The sequence below is a fragment of the Cydia splendana genome, chromosome 6 (genome assembly GCF_910591565.1).
Source record: "Cydia splendana chromosome 6, ilCydSple1.2, whole genome shotgun sequence".
Classification (NCBI taxonomy): domain Eukaryota; kingdom Metazoa; phylum Arthropoda; class Insecta; order Lepidoptera; family Tortricidae; genus Cydia; species Cydia splendana.
This window is the reverse complement of record NC_085965.1, coordinates 20,238,743-20,250,819: the sequence shown is the minus strand read 5'-3', so window position 1 is coordinate 20,250,819 and position 12,077 is coordinate 20,238,743. Positions and strand designations below refer to the sequence as shown.

General features: G+C 39.1%; 3 protein-coding genes across 3 annotated transcripts in view; all 3 read left to right on the top strand.

Moving 5' to 3' along the window:
- LOC134791716 (uncharacterized) overlaps positions 1 to 12,077 on the top strand; it is a 498,190-nt gene that overhangs the window by 399,938 nt on the left and 86,175 nt on the right. The window lies entirely within an intron of this gene.
- LOC134791766 (large ribosomal subunit protein eL22-like) overlaps positions 1 to 12,077 on the top strand; it is a 375,980-nt gene that overhangs the window by 351,398 nt on the left and 12,505 nt on the right. The gene's annotated exons all lie outside the window — the stretch shown is intronic.
- LOC134791508 (E3 ubiquitin-protein ligase RING1) lies at positions 5,380 to 10,109 on the top strand. Its single transcript, XM_063762554.1, has 4 exons — positions 5,380 to 6,225; positions 6,806 to 6,978; positions 8,175 to 8,347; positions 9,695 to 10,109. The coding sequence occupies exons 1-4, from the start codon at positions 5,480 to 5,482 to the stop codon at positions 9,737 to 9,739; spliced, it is 1,137 nt and encodes a 378-aa protein (XP_063618624.1). The 5' UTR covers positions 5,380 to 5,479; the 3' UTR covers positions 9,740 to 10,109.

The following is a 12,077-nucleotide window of genomic DNA, read 5'->3' as shown; positions in this document are numbered from 1 at the left end:
CCAGCCAACTCTTACAAGTAGTCAGGTATGTATGAATGTAAACTCTTTATTGTACATAAGACAGGTTAAATTATAATGAAACAAAATATATATACCTAATGTACAAAGGTGAACTTGTCCCTATAAGAGAGCTCTTCCAGTCAACCTTTGAGCAATTGAGAGTAAATTAAATAAAACATGATAGACAAACGAACACCATGTACAAAAGAGTAGGTAAACTATTTCAATTATTAGTAAGGTAATTTGTATTGAAAAAAAAAACCGTAAAAGGATGCGTCTACCCGTGGTCTACCCTAAACTAGAAGGTATCTCTGGTCTATTTAAATACGACTCTCCACTACTCCACTTATTTTCTCTCTCGCTCTTAATGGATATTTTTTTCCGGTATCTTACTGGCAAATTGGCTATGTCATGGTATAATAATCAGGGATGTAACGGATGTGGTTTTATCGGAACCGAAAACGGAAACAGATGTTATCGATTTAGTTTAACGGAACCGGAAACGGAAACGGAACCGAAAACGGAACCGGAACCAGAATCGGAGCCTGACTTTTTAACGATGTAGTCGTTTTCCCCTTTCTAGAACAAACCTTCAGACAAAGTTTACACTTAGCCGTGTCCCCACTAACTTCATCAAAATAGTTCCAAATCGAACTTGATTTCGGCTTCATTGTGCGTTTTTTTCACACTAACATTCACCACACACACTACACACAGTCAGTACACAACAGAACACATACGATTATAATTTTAATAACACGAATAAAACAAAGTATACAAACAAACAACAAATTAGCGTAGCACGTGGCAAGCGGGGCGATGAGCGAATGACTGGTATGAACCTGTTTGTTTTTGATGCACGCCGCCGCCGCGCGAAGCATTGACATCCGTTATAACTTCCGTTTCAAACATAACGGAACCGGAACAGAAACGGATGTGTAATACCAAACGGAAGTTCCGCCTTAACGGAAACGGAACCGGAGCTCCGTAACATCCCTGATAATAATATACTCCGCCTGGTACTCTATTCCGAGATTCGCGTATGACCTACCTGACACGGGCCTACGTCATCATGCTGTTTACAGGTTCTCAAACTTTGAAATGTGGGAGAATTTTAACCAACGGTGAAAATTATTTTAACGGCATTAATTTTAAGTTATTCATGTAGAAACATAGTAAAATAAAACAAATCTAATGTATTAAATTAAACTTTATTTATCTATACATGACAAACGTTTGAAAAACTAATTCACAGTTACACATTAATTACCAAGCTTACGACGTGAAAAGTTTGGAAAACACTGCGACTGCTGACACTGAGCGAGAAGGAAATAACAATTAACACGCGTTCGACAAGGATGACGGTCAGGGCATGAAGTTATCTAGATCCGAATCGTCAAATGTGACAGCGCTATCCTGTGTTGCCAGTAATGTAAACAGAATTACCCGAACGTCTGAAATTTCTTTCGTGAATCGGAAGATATTGCTAACGAATAATTAAAAATGACGTGTTATCGTAAAATTTAAGATTAAATACATATAAATGAAAATTATAAACTTATAAAGAAATATTTTAACTTATTAACCATAGGTATAATGTACCCATGTAACATGTTATGTTGAAATAAAGTGGCAATGTTATTGTGACGTAGGCCCGTGTCACTCTGGGAATAGAAGACCATGTTTTATTAGACCATGGGCTATGTGACTAAATATACTAACAATACTGTGTAGTACTGTAAGTATACAGACACAACCGTTGACAGATAGCTATATTGTTTTAAACACAAACGCAGTTGTGGATACTCTTCAGACGCCTAAGTAGTTTGCTATGCACTCACGAAGTGTATCTATTATGTTAAAACCTACACTTACGGTAATTTCTGTAAAGTACGAATACCATTTTATCTAGGGCCGGCACACATTAATACCGTTAAAACCGTTTCAAGGAACATAATGGCAACCGTTTTACAATCTACTTGCACAAAATGGCCAACTTAATCCTGCAAGGGATGCAAATGTTAATGCTAACCCCGCTCCACACTCGCGCGCGAATTGCGGCGCGAAGGCGCGAACGCGAGTGTGGAGTCGATTTCGCAGATTTTGTGGTGCGCGATTCGCGCACGAGTGTGAAGGGGGCCCTAGCATAAGACTGTCGTATTAATACATTTATTGTCCATAAGCATGAGTAGCATGGCTGCTTAGTGGTTACAGGTTATGGGCCACATTAAGTTGCGTTCAGATAATCCAAAAGCGCCGCTAACGCGCTTCACGCGCGCGTGTCAGCATTAGTAGATCGTATTGCGCACAAGATGCGCAAATTAATTCTTAGATTGCGCATAAGTTGCGCACGACGCATTCGTATAATATGGACGCACCTTTGACGGGGTGAAAAAAAAAACAGAAAATTCTCATAATTTCCACAATGGTTTACAATGTGAATATTAATAACTTCCATGGTGTACTAGTAATAGGCGGGTCGTTTTATTATTTACCATTATCATGAAAATTAAATAAGTATGTAAAAGTAAGTGGCTATAGTTGGCAGCCCTAAAGCTAGGTTAGCTGGCTAGATAGGCTAATAGTAAAACTTAATTATTCACTAACGTACCTACTAATAGTAGGTAGCAAGTAGGTACCTACTTAGCATTCTATTGCGCCTAAAACTCCTCTGTCTAATTGACTAAATGTACCGAATGGGTCATTCACGTATATAAAAGTTACGTACTCGTTGCGTATTTCCTACTTTTCGCACTTGTATCGTAATGTACTATATAGCACCAATGAGGTTTGTTGAGTTAAGTAGGTTTAGCTTGAAAGTAATGAAAGTAGGTAAATTCAAAGAGAAAAATAATGACTACATAGTATCCACTATTTTTTTAATTTTTCTTACTTCAGCATGCCAAAACACCTGTTATGGATGTGTGATGTGTGTAATACTAATTTGAATAAAACCAGGCGCGGCTCACTCCGCGTAGGGCATGCTTCCGGGGATTCCCGGTTCTCAAATTCCCGGGAATTCCCGAGAATTTTATAGTGTCAAAAGAACCGGCATTATACTGAAGACCCGGTACCGGTACTTCCCGGTTCTCATCATATGACTATTTATTCCCATTTCAAAAGTAGTAATGTTTAGTACTTTAGCTCGGGACATTATAAAGTAACATTTAATAATGGTGCTATGAAACGGGGGACCCAAATAACCCGACAAACTAACCTAGTAAAGTAGGCATTCGTGCAGGCAGGCCGTGTCGTCATAGTGCTGACTGAGTGCATCGACTATACGCTACGGCCGTGTGGCTCGGTCCAGGCGGAGGCAGTGTGCCGGTTAATTTCGTAAAATAGGTTGGAACGCCAATTAAGTGTTATTGTTTTTATTAAAATAAGTCATTTACTAATTCTTATGCAATTATTTATATGAAAATAAGTCATTCATAAAGATTGTACGCTAACACAAAAACTACTTAAAAGTTATCAAAAGATGCCTTGAGAACCGGGAATCCCGGTTCCGGCCATGCCCAGAACCGGGAAATGAAATTCTTGGTACCGGTACTGCATCCCCTAACTCCGCGATTTCGTCGCTTTGCTACAGGTAGCTAAAAGTACATCCGTTCCACCCCAATTTTGGGGAAAGCCATAAGCCGCGCGTGGCGCTGTCGCCACCTAGCGGCCATATCTGTGCTGATCGTAACAGACGCGTTTTGTTAGAGAGTGAGTCTTCTGTACCTAATACTATTATTTATTCTGTGATAAAAACTATTTTTTTTTATAAATAATGAAGGGCTTATTACTTCTACAGAGAGGCCGACTGGCTTTCCTACAAAAAGTGCCCGGCGACCGCGTAGATATTATAAGCGCTTAACAATCTTAACATTACATAGTACATGAAACTAGGTGCCTACTTACTTAGTTAAAACAGCACCTTTCTTAGTTTCTTTTTATACACTTTAACACCTTTTATCACTTCCAACAAGCTGCTGCGGAAATGTAAATCCCTAATTAGACAAGTTTTTTCTTAGAGACATCCTACAGTTTGTAACTAGCAAATAACACTCATTACACTTCTTTGCCAACTGTAAAAACGGTGTAATAATACACACGTCAACCAATCCCTAACGAGGGTTAACCAGTTCTAAATCACTTTACTTACATAACATTTTCCAAAGAAAAACTAGATCTTTGTAACTGCTGCGTTTAGCGAGATGGGTTGGCGGTTCGTAATAATAAAGCAAAACGAATTATTGTAGCGCGCTTAGATAAATTGAAATGATAAAAGGAGAGGCAATTCAGTCTGGCTCGTGAGGCTGCCGAGGCAGCGTGACACTTTTTACAAAAATGGAAACAAAAATTGCTATACCTAATGGTTATTATAGAGATTAAACGAGGTAAGTATTTTTTTACGGAAAGTGAGCACGACGATGGCACGAAGTTTAAGTTTTACTCGTACGCGTGGACGCTAGATTCTTCTTATCGTGTGAAGGAATAACTAATTAATATTTTGCTAATATCTTGCCACCTCTAACCCCCGTGGGGTAACTTTTATGAGGTCTTCTGCAGAGCACGTAGTTGGACACAAGGAACGCTGCATCATATTTATGTTATTGCGTTACTTTATTTGTAAATAGGTCGCCACATTCGCATAGTCATAGTACATCGCTCTGTCCCGGGTATGATTCCCCATTTTAGAAGGATGTCTTTGGATCAGCCAACTCCGGATCTGTTTAAAGACTCCCAGTGGCCTATTTTATAAAGCTACAAGTTACAATTTACAAGCGGAAGTCTCTTTCTAACCCTATGTGTTAGAACGAGACTTGCGCTTGTAAATTGTAACTTGTAGCTTTATAAAATAGGCCACAGGTCACCCAATTTTCTCTTTGGCCACGGGAGCTTTTTCGACGCGCGTTAAAAAAGATTGGCTCGTTCGATTATAAGATCTTCTCCGTGCATTTTTCGTGATTTTATGCCTGTAGGGATTTGCCCAAACATTCTTTATAAAGCCCCCTCCAGACTATGCGCGTGAATCGCGAGCGAAACCGCGAACGCGAGTGTGGAGTCTATTTCGCTGTCAGCGAAAATCGACTCCACACTCGCGTTCGCGGCTTCGCGCCGCGATTCACGCATGAGTGTTGAGCGGGCCTAATAATTATAATATCTTGCATCTCTTTCTTTAGTAAAGTGATGCACCACGCCAAACCCAGAACACATTACACACAACGCTATTAATATTCAAATAAATTATTTGTGATAATTTTTATCCAATAAAGTAGTATTCAAATTTTGTTATTTTAATATAATACCGACTTTTGTAACTATAAACGACATTGTATTGGCAGAATGGTTACTTATCACTGCAACTTTAGTGTCAGCCGATTAAAAAAAAATATTGAACATGGCGGCGGCGGCTCGATAGGAAGTGTTATGTCAAAATAAGTTGTAATTGGTGTTTTCAATTGGGATAAACAAATAATTCTGAGTAAAAATGTCGTCAACAGAGCCACCACAGAACAAAACATGGGAATTATCCCTTTACGAGTTGCACCGGACACCACAAGAAGTGATAACGGACGCTACCGAAATCGCGGTGTCCCCGCGAAGCTTGCACAGCGAATTGATGTGTCCAATTTGTTTGGATATGCTGAAGAAAACTATGACGACTAAAGAATGTCTCCACAGGTTCTGCTCTGATTGCATCGTGACCGCTCTGCGATCAGGGAACAAAGAATGCCCAACATGTCGTAAGAAATTAGTGTCGAAACGTTCTCTAAGACCGGACCCTAATTTCGACTTATTGATATCGAAGATATATCCTAGCAGGGATGAGTATGAGGCCCATCAGGAGCGGGTGTTGGCTAAACTGAATATGTCTCACTCGCAGGCGTCTTTAGTGAATTCGATAACAGAGGGGATCAAATTGCAGTCTCAAAACAGGCCTCAGAGGTCGCGTAAAGCAGGCGCGGATGATAACAGCAGTCTGTCTAATTCTAATGGCACGTCGGACGCTCAAAACGGTAGTAGCTCGTCGGCTCCTAAGGATGGCACTGCGACGTCAACGGGTAACCCCACGCCTCCTGGGCAGTCAACATCCAACCCCCCTTCTGTAAGGAGCACGCCATCGCCGGTGCCGTCCAATATTAGCTCCATTTCAAAAAACACGAGCATCACTAAAAGAGCCAAGTCGGTTTTGACTTCTGAGCGCAGTGAGGAAAGTGAATCTAGTGATGGCAGGTGAGTAAAAGACTGTTTCTACTACCTTAATTTTATCGTCATAATGTTTTCGCTCTTAAAAAACCTTTGTAAAACTTCATAGGTTTGCACTAACCCTAGATTTTATTGTTTTGGCTGCTTAACTTGTGCATCTATGTGTTCCGGCACCAGGGCAGTTTGTGGTACTAGCTAGCTTGCAGACTCACAGGCAGATTAATGATATTAAAATTTAATATGGCACTAGCATAGCTGTCAAGTCACAAATGTTATGGGGCCTTTTCTATTTTGATTGTGTTAATTAATAATTAACTTATTTATACATAATTTTTAAGCCACAATAGGGCACAATAAGATATTATAAGGAATAAATGCCTACCCCATAACATCACCTTTTTGTATTCTAAAAATTCTGTTTCAGGAAAACTTTAAACAGAATTTTTAGAACTACATATAAGGTAGCAATGAGCCTTGAATTGAGGATTTCTTATAATCTGGTCCTTTAAAGAGTTAAAACAATTTTAAAAGCAACAAAAAGTGTACAGAAAGAAATTAAATATTTTCACATGTCAAAAATCTTCAAATCCCAAGCATGCTGTTTCAGGACGGAGGGTGAGAACTCCATGGACACTGAGGGGGAAGGCGAGCCCCTGAACCCCAATGAGATTGAGCTGGTGTTCAAGCCACACCCCACAGAGATGACCGGAGACAACCAGCTCATGAGGGCACTGCGGGATAGCTCTGTCAGATACATTAAAACTACAGCTAATGCTTCTGGTAGGTTGTTTTGTAAAACATTGTTTTATCCATTTTATACTTTTTATCTGTTTGCAATACAGACATTAAAGGTCAGGCCGCGGGAGCCCTCGGCACGCCGGGGGATGCCGCCGCGTGTACTCTTATCACAAGGGATTAGTGACTAGTGTGCACGAGTTCTCCCCCGTCGTCCCGGCGCTACTCTAGCGCACTCGGGAGGCCTCGGCGCATGCCGGGGGATGCCGCGGCATGCCGGCGCCCACCGCCGCGGTATCCTCTAACGTGCTCCTCGATGCCGCGGAGTAACAATCCTCCGTGATGTTCCGAGGTCGGTCTCAAAGCATTTAAATTTATACCTGAAGGTAATTGAAATAGATTGATAATTTTAAAGTGATCTGCGCTGCGCTCCGCCGGTTTGCGCAGGCCTTAACACTAATGTAAAAGTACATAGGGTAAATCGTCAATTCCTCCTCCTCCTCTCCTTCAGTGAATAGTTTCAAAAACAGACTTGACAAACACTTAAACAAAAAAAAAAATTAGAACATTAATCGTTAAAAAAACAAGTGCAGTGATATACACGCATCAGCTTTCAGCTGCTAGTGTATTAAACAATATATATAATATATATATATATATATAATTACTGGCCAATTATTGACAAATTACCCTAATACTCGTAAGTATTTTAGTCTTTACTGTTACAGATGTAGTGAACAAGCCATCCTAAGCCATCGTATTTTCTCGGAAACGTTCGTATTTGTCATCCTACTTCAGTAAACCTCAGTCTGAGACTGACTGAAATAGCATAACACGTTCATGCGCTTCCGTGAAAATACGATGGTAAAGGACGCGATACGGATGGAAAATATGCTACATGTGTATTTATATCACACAAAATTTAAGTATTATAGTACAACCTACGTAACTTTGCTAGCGAGGCAAAGAAAGAGGCAAACCATTGCTAGTAACTTTGATTGTCAACACAGTAAAGTCATACAATTCTTATTAGAAAAATTGTAACCAAATGCATGCAACAAACATAAACACTCATTTCAATAATTTAAAAACAAGGTTGGGATTGAAAAAAGCATGACATAACAAACAAGACGAAAAATCGTAAACTACCTGACCTTGGGACTTATTTTGTTGCTATTTAGTTTATAATGTCATCCTGAATCTGTCCACACTTGATTCCAATTGGCCACCATTGTTTTCAGTGGACCACCTGAGCAAATACCTGGCGATGAGGCTCACGCTGGACCTGGATGCAGAGCTCCCTGAAGCATACCGGTTGCTCAACTTCTGCATCTATGTGGCTCCGGCACCAGGGCAGTTTGTGCCACTGGCCGGCTCGCAGACTCTCCGCCAGATTAATGATAAGTTTTGGAAGGTAATAGTTAAAACATGAAGATAATTTGCACATGAAGTTTGATGACCAGTCTGGCCTAGTGGGTAGTGACCCTGCCTGTGAAGCCAATGGTCCTGGTTTCGAATCCCAGTAAGGGCATTTATTTGTGATATGACACAGATATTTGTTCCTGAGTCATGGTTGTTTTCTATGTATTTACGTATTTATATATTATATATATCGTTGTCTGAGTGCCCACAACACAGCCTTCTTGAGCTTACTGTGGGGTGGGACTTAGTCAATCTGTGTAAGAATGTCCTATAATACCTATTTATTCTTTATTTTATTTATTTGTGAAGTTGGTTGATTTCAACTGATAAAGGGGAAAGTTAATACATATCTTATACTGTTTATTAACTCTTTCCATATTCTATCACTGACCCCCTTGCTTATTAGATCCAAGCAATATTGACAACTTTGTCATTATTAAACTGTAAACCTAATAACACCCTAATAAACCTATTGGGTCCAAAGACACATTCAAATGAATAACTTATGTCCACATACATTGTTTTATTTGGCTTATTTCCAAATCAGTTATTGTACTTAATTGTGATTCAAAAATTATGCATTAGATTGTTTTCAAGCAAAAGGGTAGGTACTTATTGTTAATATACTATAAAGTAGGTACTACTGCTTTAAAAATCATGACATTCATGACTATGTGTTAATGTTAACCCAACCCATACTCATAACCCAATTTCCGCATGACAAAATTTCGGAAGTGTCTCATATTGTTTTTATGATTCCAAAATTAAAATATTAGCTTTCAATAAACACGAAATACCTTCAGTTAGACCGTTTCACGCGTGAATAAAACATTTATTTACATACAATATATATACGCGTTAATTATTTTTTTCTTTATTATTGATAGCCTTATATCAGAAATACATTTTTATACTATATCTACAGTTTTCCTTAATCTACGATAACCGATTCTGTGTGCCTTTGGGCAGTTTGGGCAAAGCCTCTCCCAATCTTCTCCACTCTCCCTTATTTTGCACTAATCTGGTGCATTTTTTAGTCCTTCCAGCCATGTCTTCGATTTCATCGGACCATCTTTTAAATTGCCTACCTCTGTTTCTTTTATGACCTCTAGGGTGCCAGAGTGTTACAATTTTGCTCCATTTATCTCCTCCTCTAATAGCATGTCCAGCCCACTTCCATTTCAGTTGTTATGTTTTGTATGTAACATCAGTAAACCCTGTTATGTCTCTTAAATTCTACTACGACGCGTTAAGTATTCCTCTCTAAATTAAAAGGATGTAAAAAAGTAATACATAGTTTAGTTTTTAAGTGTAGCACTAAATTATTTATTTATTTCAGGTGAACAAACCACTGGAGATGTATTACTCATGGAAGAAGACCTAGAAGTGCAGGCAGCTTGAATCTAGAGCCTAGTGATTAATTTTAGACAGAAATATATGTATTTAAAACGAAATTATTCGAGAAATGGACTCTACTATTAATGTGATAAGATTTTATTGAAGTTTTATATAATTTGTAGATAACCAGGGAAATGATTGTCTTTTGTAAGTTTAATGAAAAAAGTAATTTATATAATTTGATGTCAATAAATTATGCATTTACAATATTTTAAAAATACTGATTGGAATGACATTGATTAAAGGTAGGTGTCATTTTAAATAATTAAAATGTTGTAACAATTAGTAATTTACTGTGCAGTATTGCAGTGTTTTAATCTCATTTTAGTTAGGTTATAATAAACAATTCATAATTATTATTTGTTTATATTGTAACTTTATGATTAAGACTTTTAGACCACATTGTATAGTATCGTGGATAGCCTGCTGAAAGGAATCTAAATGATTTGACATACACAGGCAAAGAGTTATCTACATGCCCCTCAGCTTGTCATCTCTAATGTTTTCATTTATGCAAGCATGCCCTATGCACCAGCGAATTATCAAACGAACAGCCGGCCTAGCCAAGGTTACAATCGCTATCGCTTCGACAACGAAAAGCATTATGTCTCTCTATAACTCTTCCATATTAGGGCCATTTTATTTAAAGTTGTCCCCTACACTTTTTTTTCCAAATTGGGATTTTTTATGTTATTTCTACTCAGTACTCAGAATCATGAGCTCTTTTGATCCTAATAGGGGAAAAAAAGTGTCCCAAAATTTCCATACATTTTTCGATTTTGCCATTCCGAAACCGCCATACAAGTCTATGAAAAAATGGTAACGGAATGGGGAAAAAACCTTGGGACACTTTTTTTCTCCTATTAGGATAGAAAGAGCTCGTGATTCTGAGTAGAAATAACATAAAAAATCCCAATTTTGAAAAAGAAGTGTAGGGGACAACTTTAAATAAAACCGGGCAAGTGCGAGTCGGACTCGCGCACGAAGGGTTCCGTACCATAATGCAAAAAAACAAAAACAAAAAAAAGCAAAAAAAAAAAACGGTTACCCATCCAAATACTGACCACTCCCGACGTTGCTTAACTTTGGTCAAAAATCACGTTTGTTGTATGGGAGCCCCATTTAAATCTTTATTTTATTCTGTTTTTAGTATTTGTTGTTATAGCGGCAACAGAAATACATCTGTGAAAATTTCAACTGTCTAGCTATCACGGTTCGTGAGATACAGCCTGGTGACAGACGGACGGACGGACAGCGAAGTCTTAGTAATAGGGTCCCGTTTTACCCTTTGGGTACGGAACCCTAAAAATGGCCCATTAGTGCGACAGTGACAGTTGCGTTTCGATCGCTACGGAGCGTAAGCGATCGGCATCTTGGCTACGCGGCCAGGTCTCAATTGTGTCATGTCAGCTTTTCATCATTTGAATATCCCTACAAAGGATAATTTATCCCCGGTAGGGCATTCAGCTTTTGTAATTAGGTACGTCATTTGTTGCCGTCACAACATAATATTAGTATTACTCGTTTTCTAGAAAGCAAAATGGCGAGGTAGTTACAGTCTGTTATACAAAAATAGCAAAAATACATCTTGGGCCTTCCTACTTCAGGTAGAACTGTAGCTTTCGATAAGAATAGAGGTATGTACCTATTGTACCTACCTAGTCATACTATGCCTACCAACCCACTACTTCGGCACTCACCTTTTAAAGGGATAAGTATATTATTAGTATTGACGACCGGTCTGGCCTAGTGGGTAGTGGGTTGCCTGTGAAGCCGATGGTCCTGGGTTCGAATCCCAGTAAGGGCATTTATTTGTGTGATGACACAGATATTTGATCCTGAGTGATGGTTGTTTTCTATGTATTTACGTATTTATATATTATATATATCGTTGTCTGAGTGCCCACAACACAGCCTTCTTGAGCTTACTGTGGGGTGGGACTTAGTCAATCTGTGTAAGAATGTCCTATAATACCTATTTATTATTTCAGCTACTGAGGGCCTACCGCGAACCACGTTCGACGTGTTGCCTCTCTGTCACACTTGTATATTCGTACGTTAGCAGGAGATCTAAGGTCCACCACCTTGCATTTTGGAGACAAAGCAAACCGCTTGGAACAGGTGTTCCTGGGGGTGATCTGAGCTGATTAAGCCCGGTTGCCAAGAGGTTCCCCCCAGCTGGTGGGCAGGGGAGGGGGGGAAATAGTGCCTCCGGCGCGCCTCCGTCTAAGCTTTATATCTGCATACATCTCGCAACTATATCAAGTTTGGTGTCTTTTTCGTGTAATTCGAGGATGAAGAATTCATTTCTGTGACTAAATTTT

Bases quoted from the DNA above. Each gene is read 5' to 3' on its own strand.
- LOC134791508 (XM_063762554.1), top strand. From the start codon at position 5,480: ATGTCGTCAACAGAGCCACCACAGAACAAAACATGGGAATTATCCCTT. The intron at 6,226-6,805 runs GTGAGTAAAAGA...ATGCTGTTTCAG, and splicing joins AGTGAATCTAGTGATGGCAG to GACGGAGGGTGAGAACTCCA. The intron at 6,979-8,174 runs GTAGGTTGTTTT...CATTGTTTTCAG, and splicing joins AACTACAGCTAATGCTTCTG to TGGACCACCTGAGCAAATAC.